At 48.3% G+C, this 16,065-nt stretch overlaps 1 protein-coding gene across 4 annotated transcripts in view; it reads right to left on the minus strand.

Moving 5' to 3' along the window:
• Positions 1–16,065, minus strand: part of LOC140427730 (kinesin-like protein KIF13B) — a 256,873-nt gene that overhangs the window by 103,982 nt on the left and 136,826 nt on the right. For all 4 annotated transcript variants that reach the window (XM_072513344.1, XM_072513352.1, XM_072513335.1 and 1 more), the window contains exons 4-6: positions 15,946–16,006; positions 1,697–1,789; positions 1,158–1,338 (exon numbers count right to left, since the gene is read on the minus strand). In XM_072513344.1, the coding sequence (XP_072369445.1) occupies positions 1,158–1,338; positions 1,697–1,789; positions 15,946–16,006 (335 nt within the window). The remainder of the gene's footprint in view (positions 1–1,157; positions 1,339–1,696; positions 1,790–15,945; positions 16,007–16,065) is intronic.

Here is a 16,065-nt window from a genome sequence, read left to right on the forward strand (position 1 = left end):
GAAAAGTAAACTCAGATTAGAAGATATTGGTAGTGGTCTAGGCTGGCTTAGGGTAAGAACTTACATTAGTTTCTGCTGATTTCCAAGCATCACAAGAGTGTAGAGACATAATGAATCTAAATAAATTAACATTTTTTTGGTATTCTTTGATAAAGATATTTCACATTTACTTTATTTGCCTCTTCTTGAGATATTTGCACACTACAGGGTAATCAATCTAACTCATAACCTGGTCCAAAAATCTCCAAATGCTGCTCTGAAAACAGACATACCCAGGGCAGCCTTTGGAGAATACAGCAATAGATTCGGTCTCCCATGTGCCTCTCCCAGTGATTGCATCATAATTCATGTTTAATAGGAAAAAGAAAAGCCTGGATTGCCATCTTTTTAATACAAAGTTTTTAAAAAAAACTTTCCTTAATGAAATCATTGGCAAGAAATAATGTCAAGACAACATGTCATATCAGCTTCATCCAGGGCGGCATGGTGGTGCAGTGGTTAGCACTGCTGCCTCACGGCACCGAGGACCCAGGTTCGATCCCGGCCCTGGGTCAATGTCCGTGTGGAGCTTGCACATTCTCCCCGTGTCTGCGTGGGTTTCACCCCCCACAACCCAAAAATGTGTAGGATTGGTCACACCAAATTGCCCCTTGATTGGAAAAAGAATAAGCTTAATCCACGCATTAAGATCCCTCAATATATTCAATTGAAATATAAAGAATAGTGGGAAATTTTATTCATGATTCAAGGTGACAAAAATTTTTAAATGCTGGGGGGGAAAAAAATCACAACAGAATTAGGCCTCACTTGAAATGTCAGAGAATGACATCAAGCTCCATCCACACAGGAGAAAAAATAAAAAAGATTATATGTGACCCATTCCTTGGAGGAAGGAGAAGGAGAACGAGAATTGAAATTTACCACATAGAAGAATTGTTAACAGTGATTGAATGTTAGAGAAATTATGAATTATTGACATGGTGTATCGGACAAATTCAGCCATTGTTTACAGGCATATCTATTGCTGTGGCAAGAGATACGGGTAAAAAGATGTTACTGCAGAATATCACAATTTGTGTTAACGTGTTCATGACAAAATTACTTTCACTTATAGATTTATACATGTTTACTTTTCATCTTTATTTTCCCCCACTTACCCTTTTGGATCAAGGAGATCCCGGACCTTCTCATTGTAGATCTCCATGAACGACACTTCAACTGTGAAGCTTTGCTCCGCATTTGCCTCTTGCAATGCTCGTTCAAACAGCTTGCTGCACAGTCGAGGGATCAAACCTGGCTTGTCCTTTGAACCCATCATGGTGTACGATTTCCCGGAGCCTAACCAATGAGCAGGTGTACAAGGTAGTAAATAAGGTGTACAACACATCAGAATTAATTCAGTTTCATTTTTAGAAATACCATGAAGAATTCGATCAGTGTGAAAGGAACAGTTACTTCAAACAGATGCGCCGTCATATTTTCATCAGTTCAGGCACCATCTATTTGACAGAAGACCAGATAAAAAAAGACAGCCTGCAAAGCTTTGTAAAATTATTTTTATATCTATTCAAAGGTTTGATTGCAAGAAATGTAGCTAGAACTTCATGTGAAAGTTAAGGTGTTCTGGCAATTATTTGTCAAATATGTTTTGTATGTTAATTTAATGTAAAAGAAATACATCACTGTGGGATCTTACCAGTCTGACCGTAGGCAAATATACAAGCATTGTATCCTTGGAACGCATTTTGCAGCAGATTTTCACCAAGGCACTTGAACACTATGTCTTGACCTGAAGTGAAAAAGAATGGGACGAAGAAGAAAGTAACAATACAGCAGAGTTACACAAGAACGAAGAAAGGGTTGTGATAAGAAGAAATACAAGTATGAATTAGTGAAGTAAACATATTGTGGCAGAGGACTGGAAATCTTAAGTAGGCATGGCCAACAATTCCATTGGAAATAAAATATGAATTTTACACCTCCCAGCAGCAGTTATTGTCCCTCTGGAACACAATTATCACGATCCTTGATGTAAAAGTATATGTTCTAAATTCTGGCCTCCTAGTAATACCTTTCAGAAGACATTACTCCAAATCCCACATTGTCCTCATAGAACCAAGGAAAAGTCACGGTGCAGAAAGAGCCCTTTGTGTCTGCACCAACCATAATATAGAAAAAAGAAACTAGCCGCTCATTTTAATCCCATTTTCCAGCACCACGTCCTTACAGGTTACAGCACTTCAGATGCAGATCCAGGTACCTTTCAAATGAGCTGAGCATTTCCTTTTTTTTGGTATGTGGTTTTAAATAAAGATTATTTATTTACATGCTCACCCCAAATTTTTATACTACAGCAATCAACCACGCACACACAGTTGAGTAAAGTACAGTTCGAGAGAGCAGTGCACTTTTACAGCTTATAAACGAAGGAGTGTAGTTCAGAATTCACGTGACAGTTTTGTTCTGGAAAACACAAGATTGTGGGCCTGGTGAAGAAGACATTCTTCTCCTGAACTGTATGCGCATTCAACAGCGAAAGCAGTTTCAGGGTTCTGTCGATGGGATAGATTCTCTGGAGTCACCAAGTTTGTTGCGTCAGCCTCGGTACCGGGAGATCAGTTTGCTGCACTGGTGGATTCTGATAGGAATAGTCTTGGAGGTCTTTCCATGTCACAGCCTCTGTTTATTTTTTTAAGCACTGCCCTTTGAGCTGCTACTGTGTCCTTCTGCAGACAAGACTCATGAGATTACAGTTCCTTTTCCAAATATTGGTGCTTTTTAAAACAAAAAATTTCATTTATAACACAGAGTGTACAATATCAACATGAAAGAGGGATGTTACAGTGTGCAATGTTAGAGAAAAAGGGAAAAACAGCAGAGAGCAAAGACAAAACAGGTACCAAAGGGAGATCCACGAACTCCCATAGGGCAGATATCTAGTTGTGTCTCCTTGAGATAAGAGCCTATGTACAGGTGCACCCCCAAATCTCCTTTGTCCCCTGGCACTAAATCGTGGAACAGGCTGGTGAATAGCTTCCACGCATTGTGGAAGCCTTCCTCTGAGCCCCAATAGTGTCTTTTATGGCCTCCAATTTGAGAAACTGTGCCAGATGGGACAGCCAGTCTACGGCCAGCCGAGCTGGAGACATCAGGGAAGCAAAGGCTAGGGTGTCTGCCCCTCTCTCCATAGAGCGCTCTGGTTGCTCCGAATACCCCGAAGGCCACCACTAGTGGGCACGGCCCCCACCCTCACCATCTTGGACATTGCTCCAAAGAAGGTCATCCAGTACCCGACAAGCCTGAACACATGTGGGTGTTGTTCGCTGGGTCTCCCTGTCCTCCACCTCTGGGAAGAACCCGCTCATTCCTGTTCTGGTTGAGTGCACCCTGTGCACCAGCTGTAGCGGTGTTCGGCTCAGCCATGCGCATGCGGAAGTGGAGTTCGCCCTGTGCAGTGCTTCGATTCAGAGTCCTCCCCTATCTCCATGCCCAGTTCCTCCCTTTTCTCCAGTGTCTCGTCAAGGAGTGTACATACCTCTTCTGGCTTCCATTCGTACATGTCAGCGCAGTTACAGTCCCCTAGTTCACCTGCAGTCAGAAGTCAGTCTGACCGCACTGAGTGTCCTGGTATCTGTGGGAACGTTGTCGTCTCTTTGCAGAAGAAGTTTCTGATTTGCCTGGTGTACCTTGTGTTGCCCGATTATGCATTTTCATTTTTTTCCTTTTCTTTTCTTTTCTTTTCATGTACTTAATGATCTGTTGAGCTGCTCGCAGAAAAATACTTTTCACGGTACCTCGGTACACGTGACAATAAACAAAATCCAATCCAATCTTTGCTCGTTCACTTTTGGAGTTCGGCCTGTCCCCAGGGTCACTACTCTGCTGTCCAGTTATAGGACCCCTACTGCCTTTTGAAGGAGGCGTCATCATCAAGGGGATGAATGTTTGATTTTTGCAGATGGAGGCCATGATAGACATTGCAGTCAGACCAAAATGGTATGGAAATTGGTTCCACGTCCCCAGTGTGGGCACTACCACTAGGCTGAGTGGTATCTGGCTGGGGGATGGGAGTGGAAAAGGAACCACTCTCTGATCTAGTCTCCCCTTTGAATGCTGCTCTACCCCTTTGCTGATCTGAGAGCGATTGCCAGTGGCTCGATCTCAATGGGCCGAATGGCTTCCTTCTGCACTGCAAATTCTATGTTTCTATGATTGCCAGGGCAAATAATAGCAGGGACAATGGGCAACCCTGCCTCATTCCTCTGTTCAGCCGGAGGTATCCAGAGCTGATGGTGTTTGTATCTACGCTCACCACGGGAACGCTATATAGTAGTTTCACCCACAAGGTGAACCCTGACCAGAACCCAAACTGTTCCAGTACTTCTGTGAGGTGCCTCCATTCGACTCTTTCAAAAGTCTTCTTGCATCTAGGGAGATGATCACCTCTGGTCTCTTCCCCTGACGGGGTCATGATCACGTTCAGCAGGTGCCTGATGTTTGCTGTTGGTTGTCTGCCCATGACAAATCCCGTCTGATCCTCCGCGGTTACCTCTGACACGCAACTCTCCAGTCGCCTTGCCAGAGCCTTCACCAGGACTTTGGCGTCAGTGTTCAGGAGTGAGGTGGGGCTGTATGACCTGCACTACGCCTGATGCGGGGCCAGTGCTGTCACAAAATTTGTATTGAAGTCCACCGGGAATCCGTCCGGACCCACTGTCTGTGCGTAGTCTGCACGTTCTCCCCGTATCTCCGTGGGTTTCCTCCGGGTGCTCCGGTTTCCTCCCACAGTCCAAAGATGTGCGGATTAGATGGATTGGTCATGTTAAATTGCCCTTGTTGTCCAAAATGGTTAGGTGGGGTTACGGGCATAGGGTAGGAGTGTGGACTTAAGTAGGGTGCACTTCCCAAGAGCCGGTGTAGACTCGATGGGCCGAATGGTCTCCTTCTGCACTCTAAATTCTATGATATGCAGCATGGTAGCACAGTCATTAGCACAGTTGCTTCACGGTTCCAGGGTCCCAGGTTCGATTCCCGGCTTGGGTCAATATCTGTGCGGAGTCTGCACGTTCTCCCCGTGTCTGCGTGGGTTTCCTCCCACAGTCCAAAGATGTGCAGGTTAGGTGGATTGGCCATGATAAATTCCCCTTAGTGTCCAAAAAGGTTAGGTGAGGTTACTGGGTTACAGGGATAGGGTGGAGGTGTGGGCTTAAGTAGGGTGCTCTTTTCAAGAGACGGTGCAGTCTCGATGGGCCGAATGGCCTCCTTCTGCACTGTAAATTCTATATATCTATGTGATTCGATGATACCTTCCCCGACTGCATGGAGTTAATACTCTCCATGACCTGCTCCATTTCTAATGGTGCTTCCGAGCCCCGTCTCTTTTCCGCCCCCGCGACTGTATTTCCAGTCACTATGCATTTCCAGTCACTATGCAGAGTATATTTTTTTTAATTTAGAGTCCCCAAATAGTTTTTTCCAATTGAGGGGCAATTTAGTATGGCCACTCCACCTTCTGCACATCATTGTGGGGGTGAAACCCAAGCATACACGGGATGAATTCTGGTGTAGACTCTCTGGACCTGGGATAAGAACTCCTTCTCCCTTTGGTGTGTGAACCTCCATCAGTCCACCTCGCTATCTGCTCCATAAATGTGCTCAATTCTCTCGGCATGGCCGAGGGATAGGATCTGTAAGTTTGCTGATAACACAAAGATAGGGTAGTTAACAGTGAGGCTGTCGGACTTCCGGGTGCGGCGATGACCAGCTGAGTCGCACGTTTCGGCAGCTCCCGGTGGAACGGACTTTTGGGCTCTTAATAAGAGCCCCAACGGCAATTTTAACGGCTAAAAGTATACTGTGCGGTGAACCAGAAGGGAATCCCCCCTGGATACAGATGAAAAAAGGAGAGGAAGGTGGCCGGATTGCGGTGGATCCTTTAGAGCAGCGGCAAGGGAGGCAAGCAAAAACCAAGATGGCGTCGGAAGGTGGCAGTTTAATATGGGGCCCTGAACAACAAGAGTTTTTGAAACGCTGCGTGGAGGAACTCAAAAAGGAAATGAAGAAGGAGCTGTTGGCCCCGATATTACAGGCGATCGAAGGGCTAAAGGAGGAACAAAAGACCCAGGAGCGGGAGCTTCGGGTCGTGAAGGCAAAGGCTGCCGAGAATGAGGACGACATACAGGGCCTGGTGGTGAAGATGGAGATGTACGAGGCACACCATAAACGATGTGTGGAAAGGCTGGAGGCGCTGGAGAACAACGCGAGGAGGAACAACCTAAGGATTCTTGGTCTTCCTGAAGGTGCGGAGGGAGCGGACGTCGGGGCATATGTGAGCACGATGCTGCACTCGTTAATGGGAGCGGAGGCCCCGACGGGTCCGCTGGAGGTGGAGGGAGCATACCGAGTGATGGCGCGAGGACCGAGAGCAGGAGAAATTCCTAGAGCCATAGTGGTGAGATTCCTCCGTTTTAAGGATAGAGAGATGGTCCTTAGATGATCCGCGTATACCAAGACTGGAGTGCTGAGGTGGCGAGAAGGAGGGCGAGCTTTAATCGGTCCAAGGCGGTGCTTCACAAAAAGAAGATAAAATTCGGAATGCTGCAACCGGCAAGACTGTGGGTCACATATCAAGGGAGGCACCACTACTTTGAGACAGCGGATGAGGCGTGGACTTTTATCGTGGAAGAAAAATTGGAATGAGCGGGTTATTAAAAAAAGAACGTTTCAAACAAAGTGGTGGGGCGAGTATGGGGGGCGAAGAGGGGGGTAAAAAGGGGGGAAAGAGGAGTTTTATGTTATTAATCCTGCGATGTGGTAACTTTTCTCTCTTCCACAGGAGGTGGTGGGGGGAGGAAAGGAGGTGGAGGAGATGGGGCGTTGGCCATTGGGGGCGGGGCCAAGGGGGAAGCGCGGGCTCGGTTCCCGCGCTGATAATCATGGCGGGAATAGGGAAGCAGGAAGGAGGGGGCATCGCACGGTGCGAGCCGAGGTCACGGGGGGGGGGGGGGGGAGCCGAGGTCGGCCAGAGTTTGCTGACTTCTGGGAGCAACATGGGGGGTGTAACTACGCGAGTGGGGGATCTAGCTGGGGGGGTGGGAGGGGGGAATTATTGGGCTGCTGCTGCTGGGGAGAGGGGGGAGCTGGCATGGGGTGGGATGGGCGGGGGGGCACCGCCTGGGGGGGACACAGCTGCGTGGGAACCGGGTGAGGAGCTGGAAAGAGGGGGTGGCTAATCGACAAGGGGGGGGGGGTAAAAAGCCCCCCAACCCGGCTGATCACGTGGAATGTGAGAGGGCTGAACGGGCCGATAAAGAGGGCACGAGTACTCGCACACCTTAAGAAACTCAAGGCAGACGTGGTTATGTTACAGGAAACGCACTTGAAACTGATAGACCAGGTGAGACTACGCAAAGGTTGGGTGGGGCAGGTGTTCCATTCGGGGCGAGATGCGAAAAACAGGGGGGTCGCTATATTAGTGGGGAAGCGGGTAATGTTTGAGGCAAAGACTATAGTGGCGGATAGCGGGGGCAGATACGTGATGGTGAGTGGCAAACTACAGGGGGAGACGGTGGTTTTGGTAAACGTATATGCCCCGAACTGGGATAATGCCAATTTTATGAGGCGTATGCTAGGACGCATCCCGGACCTAGAGGTGGGAAAGTTGGTAATGGGGGGAGATTTCAATACGGTGTTGGAACCAGGACTGGACAGGTCGAGGTCCAGGACTGGAAGGAGGCCGGCAGCAGCCATGGTGCTTAAAGATTTTATGGAGCAGATGGGAGGAGTAGACCCGTGGAGATTTAGCAGACCGAGGAGTAAGGAGTTTTCGTTTTTCTCCTATGTCCACAAAGTCTATTCGCGAATAGACTTTTTTGTTTTGGGAAGGGCGTTGATCCCGAAGGTGAGGGGAACGGAGTATACGGCCATAGCCATTTCGGATCACGCTCCACATTGGGTGGACTTGGAGATAGGAGAGGAAACAGAAGGGCGCCCACCCTGGAGAATGGACATGGGACTAATGGCAGATGAGGGGGTGTGTCTAAGGGTGAGGGGGTGCATTGAAAAGTACTTGGAACTCAATGATAATGGGGAGGTCCAGGTGGGAGTGGTCTGGGAGGCGCTGAAGGCAGTGGTTAGAGGGGAGCTGATATCAATAAGGGCAGATAAAGGAAAGCAGGAGAGTAGGGAACGGGAGCGGTTGCTGCAAGAACCTCTGAGGGTGGACAGGCAATATGCGGAGGCACCGGAGGAGGGACTGTACAGGGAAAGGCAAAGGCTACACGTAGAATTCGACTTGCTGACAACGGGTACTGCAGAGGCACAGTGGAGGAAGGCACAGGGTGTACAGTACGAATATGGGGAGAAGGCGAGCAGGTTGCTGGCCCACCAATTGAGGAAAAGGGGAGCAGCGAGGGAAATAGGGGGAGTGAGGGATGAGGAAGGAGAGATGGAGCGGGGAGCGGAGAGAGTGAATGGAGTGTTCAAGGCATTTTATAAAAAATTATACGAAGCTCAACCCCCGGATGGGAGGGAGAGAATGATGGGCTTTCTGGACCGGCTGGAATTTCCCAAGGTGGAGGAGCAGGAAAGGGTGGGACTGGGAGCACAGATTGAAATAGAGGAAGTAGTGAAAGGAATTAGGAGCATGCAGGCGGGGAAGGCTCCGGGACCGGATGGATTCCCAGTTGAATTTTACAGGAAATACGTGGACTTGCTCGCCCCGCTACTGATGAGGACCTTTAATGAGGCAAAGGAAAGGGGACAGCTGCCCCCGACTATGTCTGAGGCAACGATATCGCTTCTCCTAAAGAAGGAAAAGGACCCGCTGCAATGCGGGTCCTATAGACCTATTTCCCTCCTAAATGTAGACGCTAAGATTCTGGCCAAGGTAATGGCAATGAGGATAGAGGATTGTGTCCCGAGGGTGGTCCATGAGGACCAAACTGGGTTTGTGAAGGGGAGACAGCTGAATACGAATATACGGAGGCTGCTAGGGGTAATGATGATGCCCCCATCAGAGGGGGAAGCGGAGATAGTGGTGGCGATGGATGCCGAGAAAGCATTTGATAGAGTGGAGTGGGATTATCTGTGGGAGGTGCGGAGGAGATTTGGTTTTGGAGATGGGTATGTTGGATGGGTGCAGCTGTTGTATAGGGCCCCAGTGGCGAGTGTGGTCACGAATGGACGGGATCTGCATACTTTCGGCTCCATAGAGGGACAAGGCAGGGATGCCCTCTGTCCCCATTATTGTTTGCACTGGCGATTGAGCCCCTGGCAATAGCAGTGAGGGGTTCCAAGAAGTGGAGGGGAGTACTTAGAGGAGGAGAAGAACACCGGGTATCTCTGTATGCGGATGATTTGTTGTTATATGTAGCGGACCCGGCGGAGGGGATGCCAGAGATAATGCGGACACTTCGGGAGTTTGGAGAATTCTCAGGATATAAACTAAACATGGGGAAAAGTGAGTTGTTTGTGGTGCATCCAGGGGAGCAGAGCAGAGAAATAGAGGACTTTCCGCTGAGGAAGGTAACAAGGGACTTTCGTTACTTGGGGATCCAGATAGCCAAGAATTGGGGTACATTGCATAGGTTAAATTTAACGCAATTGGTGGAACAAATGGAGGAGGACTTCAAGAGATGGGACATGGTATCCCTGTCACTGGCAGGGAGGGTGCAGGCGGTTAAAATGGTAGTCCTCCCGAGATTCCTCTTTGTGTTTCAGTGCCTCCCGGTGGTGATCACGAAGGCTTTTTTCAAAAGGATCGAAAAGAGTATCATGAGTTTTGTGTGGGCCGGGAAGACCCCGAGAGTGAGGAAGGGATTCTTACAGCGTAGTAGGGATAGGGGGGGGGCTGGCACTACCGAGCCTAAGTGAGTACTACTGGGCCGCCAATATCTCAATGGTGAGTAAGTAGATGGGAGAAGAGGAGGGAGCGGCGTGGAAGAGATTGGAGAGGACGTCCTGTAGGGGGACTAGCCTACAAGCTATGGTGACGGCCCCATTGCCATTCTCACCGAAGAAATACACCACAAGCCCGGTGGTGGTGGCGACTTTGAAAATTAGGGGACAGTGGAGACGGCATAGGGGAAAGACGGGAGCCTTGGTGGGGTCCCCGATAAGAAATAACCATAGGTTTGCCCCGGGGAGAATGGATGGGGGATTTGGAATATGGCAAAGAGCAGGAGTAACGCAACTGAAAGATCTGTTTGTGGATGGGAAGTTCGCAAGTCTGGGAGTGCTGACCGAGAAATATGGGTTGCCCCAAGGGAATGCATTCCGGTATATGCAACTGAGGGCTTTTGCGAGGCAACAGGTGAGGGAATTCCCGCAGCTCCCGATGCATGAGGTGCAGGACAGAGTGATCTCAAAGACATGGGTGGGGGACGGTAAGGTGTCAGATTATATATAGGGAAATGAGGGACGAGGGGGAGATTATGGTAGATGAGTTGAAAGGGAAATGGGAAGAGGAGCTGGGGGAGGAGATTGAGGAGGGGCTGTGGGCTGATGCCCTAAGTAGGGTAAACTCATCGTCCTCGTGTGCCAGGCTAAGCCTGATTCAATTTAAGGTGTTACACAGGGCGCATATGACTGGAGCACGGCTCAGTAAATGTTTTGGGTAGAGGATAGGTGTGCGAGATGCTCGAGAAGCCCAGCGAATCACACCCACATGTTCTGGTCATGTCCGGCACTACAGGGGTTCTGGGTGGGGGTGACAAAGGTGCTTTCGAAGGTGGTGGGGGTCCAGGTCGAACCAAGCTGGGGGTTGGCTATATTCGGGGTTGCAGAAGAGCCGGGAGTGCAGGAGGCGAAAGAGGCTGGTGTTTTGGCCTTTGCGTCCCTAGTAGCCCGGCGCAGGATACTGTTGATGTGGAAGGAAGCCAAGCCCCCAGGGGTGGAGACCTGGATAAATGACATGGCAGGGTTTATAAAGCTGGAACGGATTAAGTTCGTCCAAAGGGGATCGGCTCAAGGGTTCACCAGGCGGTGGCAACCGTTCGTCGAATACCTCACAGAACGATAGAGGGAATGGAAAAGAAGGCAGCAGCAGCAGCCCGGGGGGGGGGGGGGGGGGGGGGGGGAGGAACCAGAAGGACTCTCAGGGTTGTTAATATATATGTATAATATGTATAGGTCGTTGCTATAAATAATTGTATATTGGACTGTTAAATCATATTTTTGGAGAGTGTTTATCTGAGACAAGGCAGTTGCCATTTAGTTTTAGTTTTCGTTTTTGTTATATATTATTTATTCTTTGTTTATAAAACAGGTCATTGTTATTTATACTGTTATATTATTGTGTAAAGGATACACAATGTACTGTGATGGTTGACCAAAAAGTTTCAATAAAATATTTTTTTTAAAAACAGTGAGGCTGTCGCTTGGGACTCAAGAAGATATTGACAGGATGGTCAAATGGGCAGAAAGTGGCAGATGGAATTTAATCCTGAAAGGTGTGAGGTGTCACACTTTGGAACAAGCAATTTGACAAGGAAGTATTCAATGAATGGCACCACACTGGGATGTCCTGCGGAACAAAGAGACCTTGGCGTGTTTGTAAGTAGACTCCTGGAGACAAAAGGGCAGATCAAAATGGTGGTGAAAAAGGCATATGGTACACTTGCCTTTATCAATCGTGGCATTGATTACAAAAGCAAGGAAGTCATGTTGGAGTTGTATAGAACATTTGTGAGGCCACAGCTAGAGTAATGTGTGCAGTTTTGTCGCCACATTATAGGAAGCATGTGATTGCACTGGAGCGAGTGCAGAGGCGTTACACCAGGATGTTGCCTGGGTCGGAACATTTATGTTACGAAGAGAGGTTGGATAGGCTTGGGTTGTTTTTGCTGGAGCAGAGAAGACTGAGAGATGACCTGATTGAGGTGTACAAAATTATGAGGGGCATGGACAGGGTAGATAGGGAACTGTTCCCCTTAGTTGATGGAGGGGACACAAATTCAAGGTGAGGGGCGGCAGGTTCAGGGTGGATTTGAGGGAAAACGTTTTTACCCAGACAGTTTGGAATGCACTGCCTGGGAGGGCGGTAGAGGCGGGTTGCCTCACATCCTTTAACACGTACCTGCATGAGCACTTGGCACATCTTAACATTTGAGGCTATGGGCCAAGTGCTGGCAAATGGGATTAGGATTGGCAGTTCAGATGCCTTTCATGTGTTGGTGGAGACTCGATGGACCAAAGGACCCTTTCTACACTGTATTTTAGTGTGATTGTTTCCCCGATACAGGGATGGATCTGTCCATCCGTGGGGTCCGCCCATCGCTGCATACAATATCTCCAAATGTGCAGAACACACTAAGCTGGGAGCAGTGTGTGCTGCGAGGGGGATGCAGAGGCCGCAGGGTGACTTAGACAGGCTGGCTGAGTGGGCAAATACTTGGCAAATGCAATATAATGTGAGTAAATGGGAGGTTATCCACTTTGGTGGCAAAAACAGGAAGGCAGACTATTATCTGATTGGTGGCAGTTTAGGAAAAGGGGAAGTGCAACGAGGCCTGGGTGTCATGGTGGGACAGTCGCTGAAGGTTGGCATGCAGGTACAGCAGGCGGTGATGAAAGCTAATGGCATGCTGGCCTTCACAGCAGGAGGATTTGAGTATAGGAATAGGGATGTCTTGCTGCAGTTATACAGGGCGTTGGTGAAGCCACACCTAGAGTATTGTGTGCAGTTTTGGTCTCCCAGTTTGTGGAAGGACATTCTTGCTATTGAGGGTGTCCAGCGAAGGTTCACCAGACTAATTCCTGGGATGGCAGGACTGACATATGAAGAAAGACTGGATCAACTGGGCTTGTACTCACTGGAGTTTAGAAGAGTGAGAGGGGGTGGAGGGGATGCCAGAGATAATGCGGATACTTGGGGAGTTTGGAGAATTTTCAGGATATAAGCTGAACATGGGGAAAAGTGAGCTGTTTGTGGTGCATCCAGGGGAGTAGAGCAGAGAAATAGAGGACTTACCGTTGAGGAAGGTAACAAGGGACTTTCGCTACTTGGGGATCCAGATAGCCAAGAATTGGGGTACATTGCATAGGTTAAATTTAACGCGATTGGTGGAACAAATGGAGGAGGACTTCAAGAGATGGGACATGGTATCCCTGTCATTGGCAGGGAGGGTACAAGCAGTTAAAATGATGGTCCTCCCAAGATTCCTCTTTGTGTTTCAGTGCCTCCCGGTGATGATCACGAAGGCTTTTTTCAAAAGGATTGAGAAGAGTATCATGAGTTTTGTGTGGGCCGGGAAGACCCCGAGAGTGAGGATTTTTGCAGCGTAGTAGGGATAGGGGGGGACTGGCGCTACCGAGCCTGAGTGAGTACTACTGGGCCGCCAACATCTCAATGGTATGTAAGTGGATGGGAGAAGAGGAGGGAGCGGCGTGGAAGAGATTGGAGAAGACGTCCTGTAGGGGGACTTGCCTACAAGCCATGGTGACGGCGCCGTTGCCGTTCTCACCGAACAAATACACCACAAGCCCGGTGGTGGTGGCTACTCTGAAAATTTGGGGGCAATGGAGACGGCATAGGGGAAAGACGGGAGCCTCGGTGTGGACCCCGATAAGAAATAATCATAGGTTTGCTCCGGGAAGAATGGATGGGGGATTTGGAACATGGCAAAGAGCAGGAGTAACACAATTGAGAGATCTGTTCGTAGATGGGACGTTTGCAAGTCTGGGAGCGCTGATCGAAAAATATGGGTTGCCCCAAGGAAATGCATTCCGGTATATGCAACTGAGGGCTTTTACGAGGCAACAGGTGAGGGAATTCCCGCAGCTCCCGACACAGGAGGTGCAGGACAGAGTGATCTCAAAGACATGGGTGGGGGACGGTAAGGTGTCAGACATATATAGGGAGATGAGAGACGAGGGGGAGATTATGGTAGACGAGCTGAAAGGGAAATGGGAAGAAGAGCTGGGGGAGGAGATTGAGGAGGGGCTGTGGGCTTATGCCCTAAGTAGGGTAAACTCATCGTCCTCGTGTGCCAGTCTAAGCCTGATACAATTTAAGGTGTTACACAGGGCGCATATGACTGGAACACGGCTTAGCAAATTTTTTGGAGTAGAGGATAGGTGTGCGAGATGCTCGAAAAGCCCAGCGAATCACACCCACATGTTCTGGTCATGTCCGGCACTACAGGGGTTTTGGGTGGGGGTGACAAAGGTGCTTTCGAAGGTAGTGGGGGTCCGGGTCGAACCAAGCTGGGGGTTGGCTATATTTGGGGTTGCAGAAGAGCCGGGAGTGCAGGAGGCGAGAGAGGCTGATGTTTTGGCCTTTGTGTCCCTAGTAGCCCGGCGCAGGATACTGTTGATGTGGAAGGAAGCCAAGCCCCCGGGTGTGGAGACCTGGATAAATGACATGGCAGGGTTTATAAAGCTGGAACGGATTAAGTTCGTCCTAAGGGGATCGGCTCAAGGGTTCACCAGGCGGTGGCAACCATTCGTCGAATACCTCACAGAAAGATAGAGGGAATGGAAAAGAAGAAGACAGCAGCAGCAGCCCGGGCGGGGGGGGGGGGGGACCAGAGAGATTCTCAGGGATGTTAATATATAAGTATAATATGTATAGGTTGTTGTTATAGATAATTGTATATTGGACTGTTAAAACATATTTTTGGAGAATATTTATCTGGGACAAGGCAGTTGCCATTTAGTTTTGTTTTTGTTTATATATTATTTATTTCTTGTTTATAAAACTGGCCATTGTTATTTATATTGTTATATTACTGTGTAAAGGATACACAATGTACTGTGATGGTTGGCCAAAACTTTTCAATAAAATATTTTTTTTTAAAAAGAAGAGTGAGAGGGGATCACATAGAAGCATATAAAATCCTAATGGGACTGGACAGGCTAGATGGGGGACAGGCTAGAATGTTCCCAATGTTGGGGACATCCAGAACTAGGGGTCATAGCCTAAGAATAAGGAGTAAGCCATTCAGGACTGAGATGAGGAAGAATGTATTTTCTCAGAGAGTTGCAAACTTGTGGAATTCTGTACCACAGAGAGCTGTTGGGGCAGTTTGTTGGATATATTCAAGAGTGAGCTGGACGTGGCCCTTGTGGATAAAGAGATCAAGGGGTATAGAGAGAAACCGGGGATACTGAATTTGCATGATCAGCCATGATCGTATTGAATGGTGGTGTAGGCTCGAAGGGCCGAATGGTCTACCCCTGCACCTATTTTCTACATTTCTATATATTTTTTTAAAAACAGAGGTGGGAAAATGATCCTGGAATGAGAGACTAGACTTTCAACACTAGCAATTTAGCCATCCCCTTATGGGTGTTAAGAGCCAGAAAAGTGACCTTCGTAAACAACAGAGCTTGCTCAGTCCAAGGCTTTTAAGAGGTAGCCAAAGACCAAAAGTGGCACACAACTCTACCACATTCAAAATAATATTCCATCGTGCCAGCTTAATGCATGCAGATACCTGCACAACCACGCACATATTTAAAGCAACAGAGATTGTCACTCAAATAATTTCAAAGTGAGATGAAAAGTCCCAGTGCAAGGCTATAACAAAGAGTACACGGCACATTTTGGTACAATACCACAGCATTTTCATCTTGCTGTGCCACAAACTCGCAAATTGTTGAGAGTGCAACAGTTTCCTGACCTCAAAGATTAACAGGAGTCGGTGAAGGAGCAAGAGGATGAAGAGCCAAATTGATCAGTCCAGAGAGCAAGTCAAGTCCTATTCCGACACCACACACTTCCGACGCCACACCCCCCCAACACTGGCTTATAGCCCTCCGTGGTCACTGGCTCACATTCTCAAATAGTGTGACAGGCCGAGGGGCCTGAACAAGGAGCAGGGCTGAAAGGATAACTAAGAAGTAGAACTTTAGTGCCTCAAGCAAAGGTTATGCCTCTGAGACACTATAATGAGGCTCTCAATTTTACACCTGCAACATCTGTGCAGAATAGATGCAACATACCTGCATACTTCTCCTTAACGGACTCATCCATTGACCAGAAACAGTGATCGTATGCAAACACCTAGATACAAAAAGGGTAAGAACTCACCATCCCTTTCCAATAGCAATTTAAAGCAAAAA

Source organism: Scyliorhinus torazame, chromosome 1, assembly GCF_047496885.1.
Source record: "Scyliorhinus torazame isolate Kashiwa2021f chromosome 1, sScyTor2.1, whole genome shotgun sequence".
NCBI lineage: Eukaryota > Metazoa > Chordata > Chondrichthyes > Carcharhiniformes > Scyliorhinidae > Scyliorhinus > Scyliorhinus torazame.